Source organism: Salminus brasiliensis, chromosome 25, assembly GCF_030463535.1.
Source record: "Salminus brasiliensis chromosome 25, fSalBra1.hap2, whole genome shotgun sequence".
NCBI classification, from domain to species: domain Eukaryota; kingdom Metazoa; phylum Chordata; class Actinopteri; order Characiformes; family Bryconidae; genus Salminus; species Salminus brasiliensis.
This window is the reverse complement of record NC_132902.1, coordinates 24,124,439-24,144,238: the sequence shown is the minus strand read 5'-3', so window position 1 is coordinate 24,144,238 and position 19,800 is coordinate 24,124,439. Positions and strand designations below refer to the sequence as shown.

Here is a 19,800-nt window from a genome sequence, read left to right as displayed (position 1 = left end):
ATTGGGATTTGTGCCTAGCATGCGTGCATATGCACAGTGCAAACCGTGCAGGGGTGCGAATCAGGTAGCCAGTAGCAACCTGTGCTGCCCACAGATGATCCTTTATTTAAGGGAGGTAGCACCAAGCAACAGCCAACCCCGGGGGGCTGGTGGTTGTGATGGAGGTTGGAGGTTGGCTGTTGCTTGGTGCTACCTCCCTAAAATGAGTGTTTGCAGGGTGGGATGTCTGGGGTTAATTAGTGACCTGAATGATGATGATGATGATGATGATGATGTCTGGACATCAAACAGTGAAAATACAGAGACATTATGATACATAAAGCTACAGAAATGCTGTAAAAATAATATATTATAGGCTGTTTAAAATACAGTTCAGTGGATAACACTATTGCTTTGTACAGACAGACCTCTGTAATACCAATCCTCAAAAAAATATATATATATATAACTAAAACCACAGTAAAGTATTAATATAAATAATTATTATTACCACATTAATAATTCTTATGACACATGCATTATTAAATTGAGTAATACAATAAAAGTTCTGGCAGCATGTTAGACTCTGTACTGCTAAATCTGCTTAACTGTGGGTCTGATCGTTTCTACCAGGTTTAATCAGTGACCTGAAGGTGTGACCTTTAGGACATTAAGCATTAACAGAAGGTGTGGCAGCGCCACCTGCTGTACCAAGTGGAGAAGGAATACATTTTTTTTGTAGCAGCGCCATCTAGTGGCTGACAGTGTGTTCTCACTGCCACTATAGGGTGCTGTTATCCAGTAACTCTGAAGACTTTTAGCCTGAACCCTAAATCAGGCTACATGCAGTAACAGTGCCGCTGCACTAGCCTCTTAACTGGGCCTCTAACAGAAGAGCGTTTAGCAGCTCCGGTTCATACAGAGATTTAACCAGGCCGAAGAGAACAGAGCACACCTGTCTGCTTCTAAAATCTCTACACTGCTGTCCAGTTAGTTATGGAGTAGACTTCAGTGCTGCTACTGGTCTTAAATTCACTGAATGACCCAGAAAGCCCACATACTACACTGTTTACAGAGAGGTATAACCCGAGTAGGGCCCTGAGAGTCCAGAGTCCAAACTAAACACAGGTAAGTAGCTTTTACCCTGTACGCTAACAAAGACCCAGAAGATCTCAGATGATCTGAGAAGATCTGAGAAGATGTGCCACAAATGTAGCAGATTTTAAATTCGGGTTAAAGCATTTCCACAGGCCCACAACTGAGCTCTCGGACCTTACTGTCCCTGCACTTTATTTATAGCATTGCATATTTACATCTATTTCATCCTATTGTAAAAGTCCTTTTTATTTTAAGTTATTTTATCTTTATTTCTGTTGTTTATTTTCCACGTTTACCCACTTTAAATCCATATTTTGTATTCAGTTGTCTTCTTTGTGCTGTTATTATTCTAGTTTTATTTATTACAAGCACTTTAAAAACACTTTCTGTATTATAAATATTGTATATATATTGTGTATATACACTATACACTATAAATATACCCATGTGAACGTCCAAACAATGCACCTTTCTTATTAAAACAAAAGAAACAAACAACAAAAAACATGTACAGCAGTACTAAATAAAATAGAAGGTATTAAATAAAGTAAATGTTTTTTAATTTAAGTAAAATAATGACTGTGGTGAAATAAAAGTTTCTAAAAAAAAGCTTAAGCTCGAGCAGTTGCATTGTAACTTATAGAATTGTACAATTAGCATCCTCTAGCACATACAAAAATACAAAAAAATGAATGAAAAAATAAGAAAACTAAATAGTTAAAAAGAAGGTATTTTTTTAGTTAAATGAACTTATAATTTTAAGCTGTTTTGTTTAGCTACACTGTAAAAAAAAATCTAATGGTAAATAACTGACAGCAGAGTTAAATATAATATACAGATAATATACAGTTAAAAATAAAATATACAGTTCAATACGTTTTTTTATTTATATAAAAATAATATTCATACTTTTACAGTATCATCAGTGCTTAGTATTATTATTATTAATAATTATTAATAATTAGTAGCATTAATTAATAGTATTGTTAGTATTGGAGGTTTAAAAGTGCCTTTTTATTTTATTTTTAAAAACTCTACAGGAAATCCGTCCACATCTACTCAACTTTATTATGCGATGCAGTACTTTAGTATTGTAGTGTTTCTTCATTTACAGATGAAGAACCTGTGGGTTCCAAACAGGAGCTCCTCAAATCAAATAAAGAACTTCAGTAACTTTCACTACAGCCTGATTCTGAGGGTCAAGCCCCCACTTTACACACCCTGAGGTCATTCTCACTCCACATGTCTTATAAATGGTGGTTGGTGAATAAAAAATAGTGTGTGTAACCTCCACGCCCAGCGGCACCTACAGATCTACAGCTTGCAGCACACATTACAGCAACACACAGCTTACAGTGACTAGCATTACACAGCATTTACGGTAGGCTGATGCTCCTTCCCAGAGATCTTTGCTGCAGCACGCCCCTCCTCTTCACCTTAAAAAGCTGTTGAAGGATGAAATTGTTAGAATTGGTTGTTAATTTACAGCCAAAGTTATAATTTTACAATAATACTCAGGAGACGTGCGCAGAGTAAGGACATGGTTGAGTGTTAAGTAAGGCTGTGTTCAGGTTTTGACATGATGGTAAAGTTAAAAAGAAGGTACAGGTGCACGTATCTGTCACTGTACTACTACTCCGAGGAGCATGGCGACCATGGAGGAACGCGCTCTCCAGACACACTGCAAGGAGCTCGTCCGGCTGCATCGGCCTCCACCCCGGAGGATACCCCAGCTATCGCCAACTTCACCCCCGCGCCAGAGAGACCCTGGGAGCATCAGCGTGGTCGAGGAAAGCAGGTGTCGTCTTCACCTTCCATGCCTCCCCCAGCACCGAGGAAAACTACCAAAGGCGGTATTGTCATTATTGGAGATTCTATTGTTAGACACAACAATAGAAGTGTCTAAGGGTAATGCCACGGTTTCCTGTCTTCCAGGTGCTCGTGTGCTGGACGCTTCAGCAATGCAGGATTCCCGGCACTGTTGTCCTCCACGTGGGGACAAATGACACCTCTGCCCGGCACAGCGAGGTCCTGAAGGAGCACTACCGCTCGCTTCTGGACGCCGCTCTGATGAGGACAGATGCCAGGATTCTCGTCTCTGCCATGCAGGAGTGGTGCACCACCATCGGCACTGACTACGTGGACCACTGGGGGAGCTTTCGGGAGTGACCGGCCCTCTACCACCGAGACGGGCTTAACCCGAGCCGCCTGGGGTCTGCTGTTCTCTCTGGGAACATCGAGGCAGTGCTACACCTGGAATGACTGCCTCTACCCAGTCACACCGGCCAGGTAGGTGAATAATAAGCTAAATAATAAGCAGGTAAGTGATCGATACTGTTTTAATAATTCACCCTGCCATTTTCCTGCTTGTATTTCAGCAGGTACTATTTCCATGTCTTTTCCTCATAACAGTGCAAATTAACCATGCAGTATCGAGACTGTCTGTCCCCTGTGTAGCTCATAATCGAAAAAGCCAGAAAATCTGTTTTAACAACCTCATTAGAATTAAAACAAACTCGTCCGTCCCTCAGAGCAACAGTAACTACCACATTAAATTAGGACTGTTAAATATAATATCACTAGCACCTAAATCAGGTATTGTAAATTAAATTATTACTGACAATCTGCTGTATTTAATGCACTATGTCTCTGTGAGACATGGGTTAAACCTGATGCATATATAGCTTTAAATGAATTCCACCCCTCCAGGGTTGGTTATTACAGCTACCCTTCAGGATGTGGTGGTGGAGTTGCCACAATTTATGATTCAGTTATAAGAATAACTCAAAACACAGGGTTTAAAGCTAAGTCATTTGAACTGCTTAATCTTAAAGTGGCAGACCCATCTCCTGCTTCCAAAACTCAGCACTCATTCCTGCTGATAACAGTGTATCATCCTCCTGGACCATATACTGAATTTCTTAGTAAATTCGCTGATTTTCTAGCAGCAGTAGCTCTTACTTCTGATAAAGTTATCATTGTAGGTGGCGTTAATATCCATTTCAAAGAGAATCCCAACTGAGCACCCACTGAGAATAGCATTGAAATCAATTTTGGATGCTTTAGGCTTCACTTAATTCAATGTTATGATGTAGCTCTTCACTAGGCTTGGTATTAACGCTGGGTATTGAGGCAGATAATGTAGTTGGCTTCTCTCAACATGACTCAATATTTGACCATTATCTGATCATGTTCGAAATAGGTCTTAACCAGAATATCTAAATAACATCTGCAACAGCGAATGCGTTTATTAATAACCTCCCTGACTTAACCATCGCCTTCCCATTACATGCTAAAGATCTCGAGCCTGTGACTGAAAATGTACACGTCAATAGGAAAAAACAAATTAGGGAAAAAAGATAGCTCTGTAGTACACAATCCCAGAGAGGTGGGCAGCCAACTCCAGCGCCCGGGGAGCAGAGAGGGTGAAGGGCCTTGCTCAAGGGCCCAACAGTGGCAGCTTGCTGAGCCAAAGTACAGAACCCACGACCCTGTTGCCAATAGCCCGGAGCTCTAACCGCTGAGCCTCCACTGTAATACTTTGACTGTTTTGTACTTTTCTGAGGGTTCCCGAATGATCATACTTTTAATAAACATGAGAAAATTAATATACTTTAGTTAAACAGTTTCATTTTAGACACGATCTTTAGATCCTAATCAAATTCTTATGTTTATTTTAGTCTGCTGTGCTGATGACAGGATCTGTACTAGTCTGTGATACATCCTTATTTGGCTGTACCGTTTTATTTTAGACACAGGCCCTATCTTACACTCTGCACAAGGCGTGTCACAGCGCTCATTGCCATCTTACACCCCGCCAGCAGTCTATTTTTACTCCTTCCGCCTGCGTCGTTTAAACAGCAGCGCTGCTTGCGAATATATCTGCGCTGGTGGGCGCGGTGGTCTCAAAATAAGGGGTGTTCAGGTCAGTTTCTGGCGTATTGCTGCGTATCTTGGCAGCAGAAAACACAGGAGCACCACTTACTAAAGACAGCCTAGGCAGACGTTCGTCAACAGTCAGATGTTCGTTCGTTGCTATCTTGGCAGTGAATTGTCAACACAGGCGTGTGCAGCCTGACGCTCGTCCACCCCCCCACGCTTTACACCACTGAAATAGCAATCTGCCAAGGTCAGACAGACCGCACCTGGCTCTTAAAGGTAACAGAGAGTGCTGATTGGTTTATTACTGCACGTTACGCCCAAAACAAACACACCCATGATTAATTAAGAGACTCAGTACATGACTTTTGTGCGTTTTGAGCCAAGCAAGGCAGACTTTTCCAGTCTTTACGATAGCAAAGACACACCCAAACACCCTAAATCAAGCTGGAAGGTGTCAGGTCTGCGTCCCCTGAGCCTCCGGCCCACAGGCTCTCATGAGGACTCTTATTCTGACATTCACGTTCATGTCATACTGGACCTATTCAAGGTATTGAACTTAGTCAGTGATTGTGCATCTTCATGGTATTGTATGTAGTCAAGGGATTGGATGCATTCACGGTTCTTTAGGTACTGAACTTATCTCACGTAGTCAGGGTGCCCAGTGACCACGTGCGTTGGCGTGCAAGCGTACAGTCCACGAAGCCTCGGGGTCGCCGGAGAGACGCTCTCTCTCTTCAGGAGTGCATTATCGGTACCAGGTCTATCTTATTCATGCCAGTTGGATTCTGCCACTGACCTCTCAGATCACGTAAGTTCTCTAGTTCTCTAGTTTCCCCAGGTACTGCCTGTAGGTTTTGGTTTTCGTATTACATCCCGCTCATTTCCTTCACGCCAGCCTAGCTCCAGGATTCACCTCCAGCCTCAGGTGTGTGTCTTTGGGTAAAATTGTTTTTATAACGTTCTCGCATCGAGCCATCCCCTGCGAGTGTTCACCCTCATACCTCTGTCAGACCTAGCCAGTCATGACAGAAGGTTGACGTCTCACCTAAAGAATGCTAAAATAAGGCCCGATGTCTCATTATAAAAACAGTATAGTATTTTAAGGTCAATGACCTCCGAATGTTAAAGCAACCTCATCCTTAATGTTTTTCAGCTGAAACACCATTTTTTGTTCACTTCTTCTCTTTTCTGCATTAGGTCTAAAATAAAATGGTAAAATGGTAAAAAAGGATGCGTCACAGACTAGTACAGATCCTGTCATCAGCACAGCAGACTAAAATAAACACAAGAATTTGATTAGGATCTAAAGATCGTGTCTAAAATGTAACTGTTTAACTAAAGTATATTAATTTTCGTATGATCATTTGGGAAGTGCTTAGCAGTAAAGTATTACTAGATTACGTTGAACCATCACATCAAATCCTGAACACAGTGTTACACCATGTGAGACACATCACCTCCTTTTTCTCTTATACGATGTTGACTGTCCTCTCAGGCCGAAGAGTCGTATAAGCTGTTCAGTCTGACTATTGAATACAATTCAGGAGGGGCTGAGGGCTCTTCATGGCTTGGATCAGCCGTCTTGGAAGAATCCCCCTTGGATCCATACTCCTGATCTCCTCTGCCGACGGCGTACGGAGAACCTGTGAACATGGTGCGGAGTAATGAGCTCTACAAGCACTACAGATGTTCAGAACCTTGGCTGTGGTTGGTGTAGAGTAGCGGATAGCAACACCGCTGCTACCCTGCCCTTCCTGTGGCTGAGTTGTGATTTCCTCGGCCTACAAGCCCACCACTCTACACCAGTAAGAGTCCTTGGGTTAGCTTACTAACTCTCCATTCTCACACCTCTCTGAATAAGAGCCTCAGAGAATTAGCATGAGTTTACAGAGAAAACAAACAACACTGAAGCGGTAAACACTTACAGTCCATGTCTAGAGCTTCTTCTTGATTTCTGCAGTTGGAACAAATGAAGCAACAGAAATGAGTAAGAACTAACGCAATGCTGGAGTCTTACTGATGAAAAATGAAACCCACAGCCTACCTCTGTGCAGCCTGAGATCCTGCATGAATAAAAGACATGAATAAAATGATTACAGCATCAAATATCTGCGATTTCCTGACTAGATTAAAGGCATAAAGAATTATTTTAGACTGTAACTGCTTTAAATAATTTAATAACGACTATTAAACAAATATGTATTATTATTATTATTAATATGTTTTATTCCTGAGTCACAGTTTTTTTATGCATTTTACGACTAAATCTATCATTTATTGATGGTAGTTAAGATTTCAGTGCAGCCATGCAAACACCTTTTATCTGCCGTTTTTTCCTTTTTTTGACATAATGTGAATCTGGGAGTTGTTCTTTACATTGTATCAGAATTTTATTATGATGAACGGACCAATAGAAATGCTCCAAAAAGACTTGGATTGAAGTCTAGTAGTTTTTTTTTTCTAGCACTACTACTACTAGTAGTGCTAATAATAATAATAATAATAATAATAATAATAAATATAACGCAGTAAAATGTAGTTATGAGAATGAGGAAGTGACATACAGATCTTTATGGTTTACAGAGCTAAGCTCTTTCTCCACAGTGTGGTTACCTGCTGACTTAAAGCACCTCTTTCTTATCAAAACCACGACAACCAGCAGAAGACACAGCAGTGTGGGGATTGCAACAGACAAGCCTATGGGAAGACCACCTGTGTCACAACAACAAATTAAATAACACAAATCAGTTCACTTTCAGTGAGGGTCCATTATGCCAAACCCACCCAGAGACCAACACCTACTCATTCAGATACCGAGGATCCACTCACCATATTTCCCAGGTTCCTCAGGTTGTTTCTGGGTCACAGGGTGGTCAGTAGTGTGGGGTGGTGAGGGATTGTGTACGCTGACTGTAACGTTTTCTATCACCGTCCACTTCACTTCAGATTTACCCTCTTTAACACTTGTGTCCATCTGTAAGGCACAGCGGTACTGCCCACTGTCTGACCCCATCACCCCACTGATCGTGATGTTGTGAGTGGAGAGGTCTTTGGTCTGGTTTGAGATTCTGCCCCTCAGTCTCTCCTGCTCCTCACAGTGGTGATCAAACTTCTGCTCATAACCATCATCTAAGTCAAAGGAGTAAACGCAGCTACTGCTGTTTCCTACAGTCTTGATCCAGTAAATAATAAAAGGATTCTGTTTATATTTTTCACTGAAGTTAAAACTGCAGTTTAAAGTCATGGAGTGACCTTCAGATACATTCAGTGAGGATCTTCTCTCAGGCTCGAGCGTCCCTGCAGAGAGAAATGCTGAATATTTAACACTGGATCTCCAGAAGATCAGAACCAGGCTTATCTCACCGACTATGTTCCACATGTTTGAACAACTAACTTATATATTTTACATTTATTAATACATATGAAAAAAGAGCTATAAATAGACATGAAAAGAGATGACCCAGTAGTAATGCATTCAAGAGTGATATGGAAATTAGTAGGGCACTCTTAGAAATGAAGGGTTCTGGCGGCACAATGGCATAAAAGAACCACTTTTGGGTTCCCTAACAAACCACGGGCCTTATCCACTAATATCTTTCTATGAATTTTCTTAAATCTGTTCTTGAAGCTCTATCAAGAAGTCTAGGTCAGATTAAAGAGGTGTTTGTAAACTGCAGAACTGTTCTCAGCTCTGCTCTCATACTGATGGAACCCACAGTCCTCCTAAACTGAGCCAAACACCGGAAAACTGTACAAGTGGGTTTTAAGAAGAAAGGTTTGTGAATGAGGCCTGTTGTTTGTGACAGGCCTTTAAAAGGTTCTTCACACTATTACAAGCATGATTCTTCATTATAACCATAAGTGGTTAATCTATGGCATCTCTCAAAGATCCCTCTGAAGCACCTTCATTTTTAAGAGTCTATTACAGTGGTGATCTAGAGCATGAACAGGTACTCACAGGCTCGGTTCTGAACAGCGACTATGTATGACTGGAGAACGTTGGGAGATGATTTGAATGGATAAAAGAAATGAGGAGCATCCAGAGATTCAACACAGGCATAAAACCCACTTTCCTCTACTTCCAGTGAGCAACCAGGGCTTAACTGTGAATCTTTAGTTTTGCAAAAGGAGGAGATTCCAACATCATCATCAACTTCAGCAGATCCATCATGACCACACTGTACTGAGCAGTTCAGGTCGATCCGGTTGTCAGAATTTCTGCTTATTTGCCATTTGTTCGTCCCACAATTCAACTCTACTACTTCATCCACTGTTATAAACATGAAGTGAGTTTCCCCTTAAAGAAGAAGCAGAAATGATTGACAGTTTGAGAAACATGGTTGTGAATCAGTTCTGTGGTCTGATCCAGTTTTATTAATCATAAAAGACCAACAGTGTAAAAATGTCTGCATTACAGCAGTCCTGGAACATCAGACTGGCCGTATCTTGGTACGGTTGAATAAGGAGAGTTTAGCCGCCTGAAACACTGAGTGTGTTTTCATGCATTCAAAAATCTGCTGATACTCGGATTTCTGCAGTTATCTGATTATCGAGGCCTCGTGTAAACAGAAACTCCCCAGCTTATGTAGTGTAGACTGCATCTGAGTGTCTTTTTGCCCCAAATGAAAGTCACATAAGTCACATAAGGCTCCTTTAACTTCCCATTATGAGGTGTTATAGAGAACAGTGGTAAACGCCATAGTATGCTAACATTCACACACTCACGAAAAAGTGAAAAACACTTACCATGGATTTGATTCACAAGATAAACGACCGAAAGAATAAAACCCAGCGTCGACATGACTTCTGTAGCTCACTGTGCTGAAAGAATAAGTGTGAGATCTGACCAGAAGAGGCTGAGCATGTCTCTTCATCTTCTCTGGTTAACCTCATTACTTCTGCTTCCTCTGTAGGCGACTTTAGCAGAGACGTATAACTCTCGTGTTCAGAGTGACCTCCATTACAATCATGTTACACATGTAGGAGACAGGGCACTTCAACTACAAGGTAGTTAACTAATGCTAGCTAACTTACTGAAGCCGTAACTCATCCGTTGGCATGGTGTAATCTGCCTGCATAAACCACACTCGCCTCAAACCCACGCCAAGGAGGCCATTTTTAGATGTAGTTCTGAAGTAATGATACACAGTCACAAAATCATGAACACAGTCCAGCACAGCTGCTACACCTCAGCTTTACTACAGAAACCACTGTGTTAGGATGTTAGGAGAGGTAGGCCACATGTTCAGGGACACGTAGGGACAGTGTTTCACGTTGTAGACTGGCCTTAGCTTCCGTCGTTTTCCCTAGACAAGGCGAGTCAGGTAAGCACATACAAAAATACAAAAAAATGAATGAAAAAATAAGAAAACTAAATAGTTAAAAAGAAGGTATTTTTTTAGTTAAATGAACTTATAATTTTAAGCTGTTTTGTTTAGCTACACTGTAAAAAAAAAATCTAATGGTAAATAACTGACAGCAGAGTTAAATATAATATACAGATAATATACAGTTAAAAATAAAATATACAGTTCAATACGTTTTTTTATTTATATAAAAATAATATTCATACTTTTACAGTATCATCAGTGCTTAGTATTATTATTATTAATAATTATTAATAATTAGTAGCATTAATTAATAGTATTGTTAGTATTGGAGGTTTAAAAGTGCCTTTTTATTTTATTTTTAAAAACTCTACAGGAAATCCGTCCACATCTACTCAACTTTTTGATGCGATGCAGTACTTTAGTATTGTAGTGTTTCTTCATTTACAGATGAAGAACCTGTGGGTTCCAAACAGGAGCTCCTCAAATCAAATAAAGAACTTCAGTAACTTTCACTACAGCCTGATTCTGAGGGTCAAGCCCCCACTTTACACACCCTGAGGTCATTCTCACTCCACACGTCTTATAAATGGTGGTTGGTGAATAAAAAATAGTGTATGTAACCTCCACGCCCAGCGGCACCTACAGATCTACAGCTTGCAGCACACATTACAGCAACACACAGCTTACAGTGACTAGCATAACACAGCATTTACGGTAGGCTGATGCTCCTTCCCAGAGATCTTTGCTGCAGCACGCCCCTCCTCTTCACCTTAAAAAGCTGTTGAAGGATGAAATTGTTAGAATTGGTTGTTAATTTACAGCCAAAGTTATAATTTTACAATAATACTGAGGAGACGTGCGCAGAGTAAGGACATGGTTGAGTGTTAAGTAAGGCTGTGTTCAGGATTTGATATGATGGTAAAGTTAAAAAGAAGGTACAGGTGCACGTATCTGTCACTGTAGTACTACTCCGAGGAGCATGGCGACCATGGAGGAACGCGCTCTCCAGACACGCTGCAAGGAGCTCGTCCGGCTGCATAGTTCTAGCACACCCCAGCTATCGCCAACTTCACCCCCGTGCCAGAGAGACCCTGGGAGCATCAGCGTGGTCGAGGAAAGCAGGTGTCGTCTTCACCTTCCATGCCTCCCCCAGCACAGAGGAAAACTACCAAAGGCGGTATTCTCATTATTGAAGATTCTATTGTTAGACACAACAATAGAAGTGTCTAAGGGTAATGCCACGGTTTCCTGTCTTCCAGGTGCTCGTGTGCTGGACGCTTCAGCAATGCAGGATTCCCGGCACTGTTGTCCTCCACGTGGGGACAAATGACACCTCTGCCCGGCACAGCGAGGTCCTGAAGGAGCACTACCGCTCGCTTCTGGACGCCGCTCTGATGAGGACAGATGCCAGGATTCTCGTCTCTGCCATGCAGGAGTGGTGCACCACCATCGGCACTGACTATGTGGACCACTGGGGGAGCTTTTGGGAGTGACCGGCCCTCTACCACCGAGACGGGCTTAACCCGAGCCGCCTGGGGTCTGCTGTTCTCTCTGGGAACATCGAGGCGGTGCTACACCTGGAATGACTGGCTCTACCCAGTCACACCGGCCAGGTAAGTGAATAATAAGCTAAATAATAAGCAGGTAAGTGATCGATACTATTTTAATAATTCACCCTGCCATTTTCCTGCTTGTATTTCAGCAGGTACTATTTCCATGTCTTTTCCTCATAACAGTGCAAATTAACCATGCAGTATCGAGACTGTCTGTCCCCCCTGTGTAGCTCATAATCGAAAAAGCCAGAAAATCTGTTTTAACAACCTCATTAGAATTAAAACAAACTCGTCTGTCCCTCAGAGCAACAGTAACTACCACATTAAATTAGGACTGTTAAATATAATATCACTAGCACCTAAATCAGGTATTGTAAATTAAATTATTACTGACAATCTGCTGTATTTAATGCACTATGTCTCTGTGAGACATGGGTTAAACCTGATGCATATATAGCTTTAAATGAATTCCACCCCTCCAGGGTTGGTTATTACAGCTACCCTTCAGGATGTGGTGGTGGAGTTGCCACAATTTATGATTCAGTTATAAGAATAACTCAAAACACAGGGTTTAAAGCTAAGTCATTTGAACTGCTTAATCTTAAAGTGGCAGACCCATCTCCTGCTTCCAAAACTCAGCACTCATTCCTGCTGATAACAGTGTATCATCCTCCTGGACCATATACTGAATTTCTTAGTAAATTCGCTGATTTTCTAGCAGCAGTAGCTCTTACTTCTGATAAAGTTATCATTGTAGGTGGCGTTAATATCCATTTCAAAGAGAATCCCAACTGAGCACCCACTGAGAATAGCATTGAAATCAATTTTGGATGCTTTAGGCTTCACTTAATTCAATGTTATGATGTAGCTCTTCACTAGGCTTGGTATTAACGCTGGGTATTGAGGCAGATAATGTAGTTGGCTTCTCTCAACATGACTCAATATTTGACCATTATCTGATCATGTTCGAAATAGGTCTTAACCAGAATATCTAAATAACATCTGCAACAGCGAATGCGTTTATTAATAACCTCCCTGACTTAACCATCGCCTTCCCATTACATGCTAAAGATCTCGAGCCTGTGACTGAAAATGTACACGTCAATAGGAAAAAACAAATTAGGGAAAAAAGATAGCTCTGTAGTACACAATCCCAGAGAGGTGGGCAGCCAACTCCAGCGCCCGGGGAGCAGAGAGGGTGAAGGGCCTTGCTCAAGGGCCCAACAGTGGCAGCTTGCTGAGCCAAAGTACAGAACCCACGACCCTGTTGCCAATAGCCCGGAGCTCTAACCGCTGAGCCTCCACTGTAATACTTTGACTGTTTTGTACTTTTCTGAGGGATCCCGAATGATCATACTTTTAATAAACATGAGAAAATTAATATACTTTAGTTAAAGAGTTTCATTTTAGACACGATCTTTAGATCCTAATCAAATTCTTATGTTTATTTTAGTCTGCTGTGCTGATGACAGGATCTGTACTAGTCTGTGATACATCCTTATTTGGCTGTACCGTTTTATTTTAGACACAGGCCCTATCTTACACTCTGCACAAGGCGTGTCACAGCGCTCATTGCCATCTTACACCCCGCCAGCAGTCTATTTTTACTCCTTCCGCCTGCGTCGTTTAAACAGCAGCGCTGCTTGCGAATATATCTGCGCTGGTGGGCGCGGTGGTCTCAAAATAAGGGGTGTTCAGGTCAGTTTCTGGCGTATTGCTGCGTATCTTGGCAGCAGAAAACACAGGAGCACCACTTACTAAAGACAGCCTAGGCAGACGTTCGTCAACAGTCAGATGTTCGTTCGTTGCTATCTTGGCAGTGAATTGTCAACACAGGCGTGTGCAGCCTGACGCTCGTCCACCCCCCCACGCTTTACACCACTGAAATAGCAATCTGCCAAGGTCAGACAGACCGCACCTGGCTCTTAAAGGTAACAGAGAGTGCTGATTGGTTTATTACTGCACGTTACGCCCAAAACAAACACACCCATGATTAATTAAGAGACTCAGTACATGACTTTTGTGCGTTTTGAGCCAAGCAAGGCAGACTTTTCCAGTCTTTACGATAGCAAAGACACACCCAAACACCCTAAATCAAGCTGGAAGGTGTCAGGTCTGCGTCCCCTGAGCCTCCGGCCCACAGGCTCTCATGAGGACTCTTATTCTGACATTCACGTTCATGTCATACTGGACCTATTCAAGGTATTGAACTTAGTCAGTGATTGTGCATCTTCATGGTATTGTATGTAGTCAAGGGATTGGATGCATTCACGGTTCTTTAGGTACTGAACTTATCTCACGTAGTCAGGGTGCCCAGTGACCACGTGCGTTGGCGTGCAAGCGTACAGTCCACGAAGCCTCGGGGTCGCCGGAGAGACGCTCTCTCTCTTCAGGAGTGCATTATCGGTACCAGGTCTATCTTATTCATGCCAGTTGGATTCTGCCACTGACCTCTCAGATCACGTAAGTTCTCTAGTTCTCTAGTTTCCCCAGGTACTGCCTGTAGGTTTTGGTTTTCGTATTACATCCCGCTCATTCCCTTCACGCCAGCCTAGCTCCAGGATTCACCTCCAGCCTCAGGTGTGTGTCTTTGGGTAAAATTGTTTTTATAACGTTCTCGCATCGAGCCATCCCCTGCGAGTGTTCACCCTCATACCTCTGTCAGACCTAGCCAGTCATGACAGAAGGTTGACGTCTCACCTAAAGAATGCTAAAATAAGGCCCGATGTCTCATTATAAAAACAGTATAGTATTTTAAGGTCAATGACCTCCGAATGTTAAAGCAACCTCATCCTTAATGTTTTTCAGCTGAAACACCATTTTCTTTTTTTAACACTGTTAGACCGGCTTCTTCTCTTTTCTGCATTAGGTCTAAAATAAAACGGTAAAATGGTAAAAAAGGATGCGTCACAGACTAGTACAGATCCTGTCATCAGCACAGCAGACTAAAATAAACACAAGAATTTGATTAGGATCTAAAGATCGTGTCTAAAATGTAACTGTTTAACTAAAGTATATTAATTTTCTCATTTTCATTAAACGTATGATCATTTGGGAAGTGCTTAGCAGTAAAGTATTACTAGATTACGTTGAACCATCACGTCAAATCCTGAACACAGTGTTACACCATGTGAGACACATCACCTCCTTTTTCTCTTGACTGTCCTCTCAGGCCGAAGAGTCGTATAAGCTGTTCAGTCTGACTATTGAATACAATTCAAGAGGGGCTGAGGGCTCTTCATGGCTTGGATCAGCCGTCTTGGAAGAATCCCCCTTGGATCCATACTCCTGATCTCCTCTGCCGACGGCGTACGGAGAACCTGTGAACATGGTGCGGAGTAATGAGCTCTACAAGCACTACAGATGTTCAGTACCTTGGCTGTGGTTGGTGTAGAGTAGCGGATAGCAACACCGCTGCTACCCTGCCTTTCCTGTGGCTGAGTTGTGATTTCCTCGGCCTACAAGCCCACCTCTCTACACCAGTAAGAGTCCTTGGGTTAGCTTACTAACTCTCCATTCTCACACCTCTCTGAATAAGAGCCTCAGAGAATTGGCATGAGTTTACAGAGAAAACAAACAACACTGAAGCGGTAAACACTTACAGTCCATGTCTAGAGCTTCTTCTTGATTTCTGCAGTTGGAACAAATGAAGCAACAGAAATGAGTAAGAACTAACGCAATGCTGGAGTCTTACTGATGAAAAATGAAACCCACAGCCTACCTCTGTGCAGCCTGAGATCCTGCATGAATAAAAGACATGAATAAAATGATTAGAGCATCAAATATCTGCGATTTCCTGACTAGATTAAATGCATGAAGAATTATTTTAGACTATAACTGCTTTAAATAATTTAATAACGACTATTAAACTAATATGTATTAGGAGTTTTATTCCTGAGTCACAGTTTTTTATGCATTTTACGACTAAATCTATCATTTATTGATGGTAGTTAAGATTTCAGTGCAGCCATCCAAACACCTTTTATCTGCCGTTTTTTCCTTTTTTGACATAATGTGAATCTGGGAGTTGTTCTTTACATTGTATCAGAATTTTTTTATGGTGAACGGACCAATAGAAATGCTCCAAAAAGACTTGGATTGAAGTCTAGTAGTTTTTTTTTCTTCTCCTGAAAAGTTGCCATTTCGGAGATACAAGGTTTTTGTGTGACCACTACTTTTATGTATAAATAATAATAATAATAATAATAGTAATAATAATAATAATATGTAATTAAATACAATAAAAACAACTGTACTACTACTACTACAACTACTACTACTAATAATAATAATATACAATTAAATACAATAAAAAACAACTGTACTAATACTACTACTACTACTAATAATAATAATATAATTAAATATAATAAAAAACAACAGTACTACTACTACTACTACTAATAATAATAATAATAATAATATACAATTAAATACAATAAAAAACAACAGTACTAATACTACTACTACTACTACTAATAATAATAATAATATAATAATTAAATATAATAAAAAACAACAGTACTACTACTACTACTAATAATAATAATAATATACAATTAAATACAATAAAAAACAACAGTACGGCTACTACTAATAATAATAATAACAATAATAATAATATATAATTAAATACAATGTATAATGTACAATGTATAAATAATAATAATAATAATAATAGTAATAATAATTATAATAATAATAATAATAATAATAATATACAATTAAATACAATAAAAACAACAATACTACTACTACTAATAATAATAACAATAATAATAATAATAATAATATATAATTAAATACAATACAAAACAACAGTACTACTACTACTAGTGCTAATAATAATAATAATAATAATAATAATAATAATAAATATAACGCAGTAAAATGTAGTTATGAGAATGAGGAAGTGACATACAGATCTTTATGGTTTACAGAGCTAAGCTCTTTCTCCACAGTGTGGTTACCTGCTGACTTAAAGCACCTCTTTCTTATCAAAACCACGACAACCAGCAGGAGACACAGCAGTGTGGGGATTGCAACAGACAAGCCTATGGGAAGACCACCTGTGTCACAACAACAAATGAAATAACACAGATCAGTTCGCTTTCAGTGAGGGTCCATTATGCCAAACCCACCCAGAGACCAACACCTACTCATTCAGATACCGAGGATCCACTCACCATATTTCCCAGGTTCCTCAGGTTGTTTCTGGGTCACAGGGTGGTCAGTAGTGTGGGGTGGTGAGGGATTGTGTACGCTGACTGTAACGTTTTCTATCACCGTCCACTTCACTTCAGATTTACCCTCTTTAACACTTGTGTCCATCTGTAAGGCACAGCGGTACTGCCCACTGTCTGACCCCATCACCCCACTGATCATGATGTTGTGAGTGGACCGGTCTTTGGTCTGGTTTGAGATTCTGCCCCTCAGTCTCTCCTGCTCCTCACAGTGGTGATCAAACGTCTGCTGATAATCAGCATCTAAGTCAAAGGAGTAAACGCAGCTACTGCTGCTTCCTACAGTCTTGATCCAGTAAATAATAAAAGGCTTCTGTTTATATTTTTCACTGAAGTTAAAACTGCAGTTTAAAGTCATGGAGTGACCTTCAGATACATTCAGTGAGGATCTTCTCTCAGGCTCGAGCGTCACTGCAGAGAGAAATGCTGAATATTTAACACTGGATCTCCAGAAGATCAGAACCAGGCTTATCTCACCGACTATGTTCCACATGTTTGAACAACTAACTTATATATTTTACATTTATTAATACATATGAAAAAAGAGCTATAAATAGACATGAAAAGAGATGACCCAGTAGTAATGCATTCAAGAGTGATATGAAAATTAGTAGGGCACTCTTAGAAATGAAGGGTTCTGGCGGCACAATGGCATAAAAGAACCACTTTTGGGTTCCCTAACAAACCACGGGCCTTATCCACTAATATCTTTCTATGAATTTTCTTAAATCTGTTCTTGAAGCTCTATCAAGAAGTCTAGGTCAGATTAAAGAGGTGTTTGTAAACTGCAGAACTGTTCTCAGCTCTGCTCTCATACTGATGGAACCCACAGTCCTCCTAAACTGAGCCAAACACCGGAAAACTGTACAAGTGGGTTTTAAGAAGAAAGGTTTGTGAATGAGGCCTGTTGTTTGTGACAGGCCTTTAAAAGGTTCTTCACACTATTACAAGCATGATTCTTCATTATAACCATAAGTGGTTAATCTATGGCATCTCTCAAAGATCCCTCTGAAGCACCTTCATTTTTAAGAGTCTATTACAGTGGTGATCTAGAGCATGAACAGGTACTCACAGGCTCGGTTCTGAACAGCGACTATGTACGACTGGAGAACGTTGGGAGATGATTTGAATGGATAAAAGAAATGAGGAGCATCCAGAGATTCAACACAGGCATAAAACCCACTTTCCTCTACTTCCAGTGAGCAACCAGGGCTTAACTGTGAATCTTTAGTTTTGCAAAAGGAGGAGATTCCAACATCATCATCAACTTCAGCAGATCCATCATGACCACACTGTACTGAGCAGTTCAGGTCGATCCGGTTGTCAGAATTTCTGCTTATTTGCCATTTGTTCGTCCCACAATTCAACTCTACTACTTCATCCACTGTTATAAACATGAAGTGAGTTTCCCCTTAAAGAAGAAGCAGAAATGATTGACAGTTTGAGAAACATGGTTGTGAATCAGTTCTGTGGTCTGATCCAGTTTTATTAATCATAAAAGACCAACAGTGTAAAAATGTCTGCATTACAGCAGTCCTGGAACATCAGACTGGCCGTATCTTGGTACGGTTGAATAAGGAGAGTTCGGCCGCCTGAAACACTGAGTGTGTTTACATGCACTCAAAAATCTGCTGATACTCCGATTTCTGCAGTTATCTGATTATCGAGGCCTCGTGTAAACAGAAACTCCCCAGCTTATGTAGTGTAGACTGCATCTGAGTGTCTTTTTGCCCCAAATGAAAGTCACATAAGTCACATAAGGCTCCTTTAACTTCCCATTATGAGGTGTTATAGAGAACAGTGGTAAACGCCATAGTATGCTAACATTCACACACTCACGAAAAAGTGAAAAACACTTACCATGGATTTGATTCACAAGATAAACGACCGAAAGAATAAAACCCAGCGTCGACATGACTTCTGTAGCTCACTGTGCTGAAAGAATAAGTGTGAGATCTGACCGGAAGAGGCTGAGCATGTCTCTTCATCTTCTCTGGTTAACCTCATTACTTCTGCTTCCTCTGTAGGCGACTTTAGCAGAGACGTATAACTCTCGTGTTCAGAGTGACCTCCATTACAATCATGTTACACATGTAGGAGACAGGGCACTACAACTACAAGGTAGTTAACTAATGCTAGCTAACTTACTGAAGCCGTAACTCATCCGTTGGCATGGTGTAATCTGCCTGCATAAACCACACTCGCCTCAAACCCACGCCAAGGAGGCCATTTTTAGATGTAGTTCTGAAGTAATGATACACAGTCACAAAATCATGAACACAGTCCAGCACAGCTGCTACACCTCAGCTTTACTACAGAAACCACTGTGTTAGGATGTTAGGAGAGGTAGGCCACATGTTCAGGGACACGTAGGGACAGTGTTTCACGTTGTAGACTGGCCTTAGCTTCCGTCGTTTTCCCTAGACAAGGCGAGTCAGGTAAGCAGTAGCGGTGAGCTTTGGTTGTAACTGTTTGCCTCTGGAAGGTAATGCTAGTGTTCACTAAGCTAGCCCTGGATCTCGCGGCACAAAGGTGATGCCAATTTGGAGCCAATTAGCTAATCCATACTTCATTAAGCCCACCCACTGAACGGTTCAGTGGTCCCAAGTACCCTCCCTGCTCAGACCCGTTCAGCCCGGCAGCTGAAACGAGGCCTTAATTGGTGTTAAGTGATGTGCTTGTCTGGCCAGGAAATCGAACCTGCAGGACCACCTC

At 41.0% G+C, this 19,800-nt stretch overlaps 2 protein-coding genes across 2 annotated transcripts; both read right to left on the bottom strand.

The window, feature by feature from the left end:
- Positions 1-2,034: 2,034 nt before the first annotated feature.
- On the bottom strand, positions 2,035-9,782 carry LOC140548145 (uncharacterized). Its single transcript, XM_072671566.1, has 8 exons — positions 9,706-9,782; positions 8,918-9,256; positions 7,789-8,256; positions 7,573-7,671; positions 7,004-7,022; positions 6,885-6,913; positions 6,417-6,602; positions 2,035-2,522 (listed from the first exon to the last, which is right to left on the bottom strand). The coding sequence occupies exons 1-7, from the start codon at positions 9,758-9,760 to the stop codon at positions 6,451-6,453; spliced, it is 1,161 nt and encodes a 386-aa protein (XP_072527667.1). The 5' UTR covers positions 9,761-9,782; the 3' UTR covers positions 2,035-2,522; positions 6,417-6,450.
- Positions 9,783-10,556: 774 nt separating this feature from the next.
- On the bottom strand, positions 10,557-19,103 carry LOC140548086 (uncharacterized). Its single transcript, XM_072671461.1, has 8 exons — positions 18,946-19,103; positions 18,158-18,496; positions 17,029-17,496; positions 16,813-16,911; positions 15,564-15,582; positions 15,445-15,473; positions 14,987-15,162; positions 10,557-11,067 (listed from the first exon to the last, which is right to left on the bottom strand). Exons 1-7 carry the CDS (start codon positions 18,998-19,000, stop codon positions 15,011-15,013), a joined length of 1,161 nt encoding a protein of 386 aa, XP_072527562.1. The 5' UTR covers positions 19,001-19,103; the 3' UTR covers positions 10,557-11,067; positions 14,987-15,010.
- Between the last annotated feature and the right edge of the window lie 697 nt (positions 19,104-19,800).

Coding starts and splice junctions, on each gene's coding strand:
- LOC140548145 (XM_072671566.1), bottom strand. CDS start 9,760: ATGTCGACGCTGGGTTTTATTCTTTCGGTCGTTTATCTTGTGAATCAA. Junction 7,672..7,788: donor TGAGGAACCTGGGAAATATG/GTGAGTGGATCC, acceptor GTTGTGACACAG/GTGGTCTTCCCATAGGCTTG. Junction 6,603..6,884: donor AGAAGCTCTAGACATGGACT/GTAAGTGTTTAC, acceptor CCATGTTCACAG/GTTCTCCGTACGCCGTCGGC.
- LOC140548086 (XM_072671461.1), bottom strand. CDS start 19,000: ATGTCGACGCTGGGTTTTATTCTTTCGGTCGTTTATCTTGTGAATCAA. Junction 18,497..18,945: donor TCTTGTGAATCAAATCCATG/GTAAGTGTTTTT, acceptor TTCTTCTTTAAG/GGGAAACTCACTTCATGTTT. Junction 17,497..18,157: donor CGCTGTTCAGAACCGAGCCT/GTGAGTACCTGT, acceptor TTCTCTCTGCAG/TGACGCTCGAGCCTGAGAGA.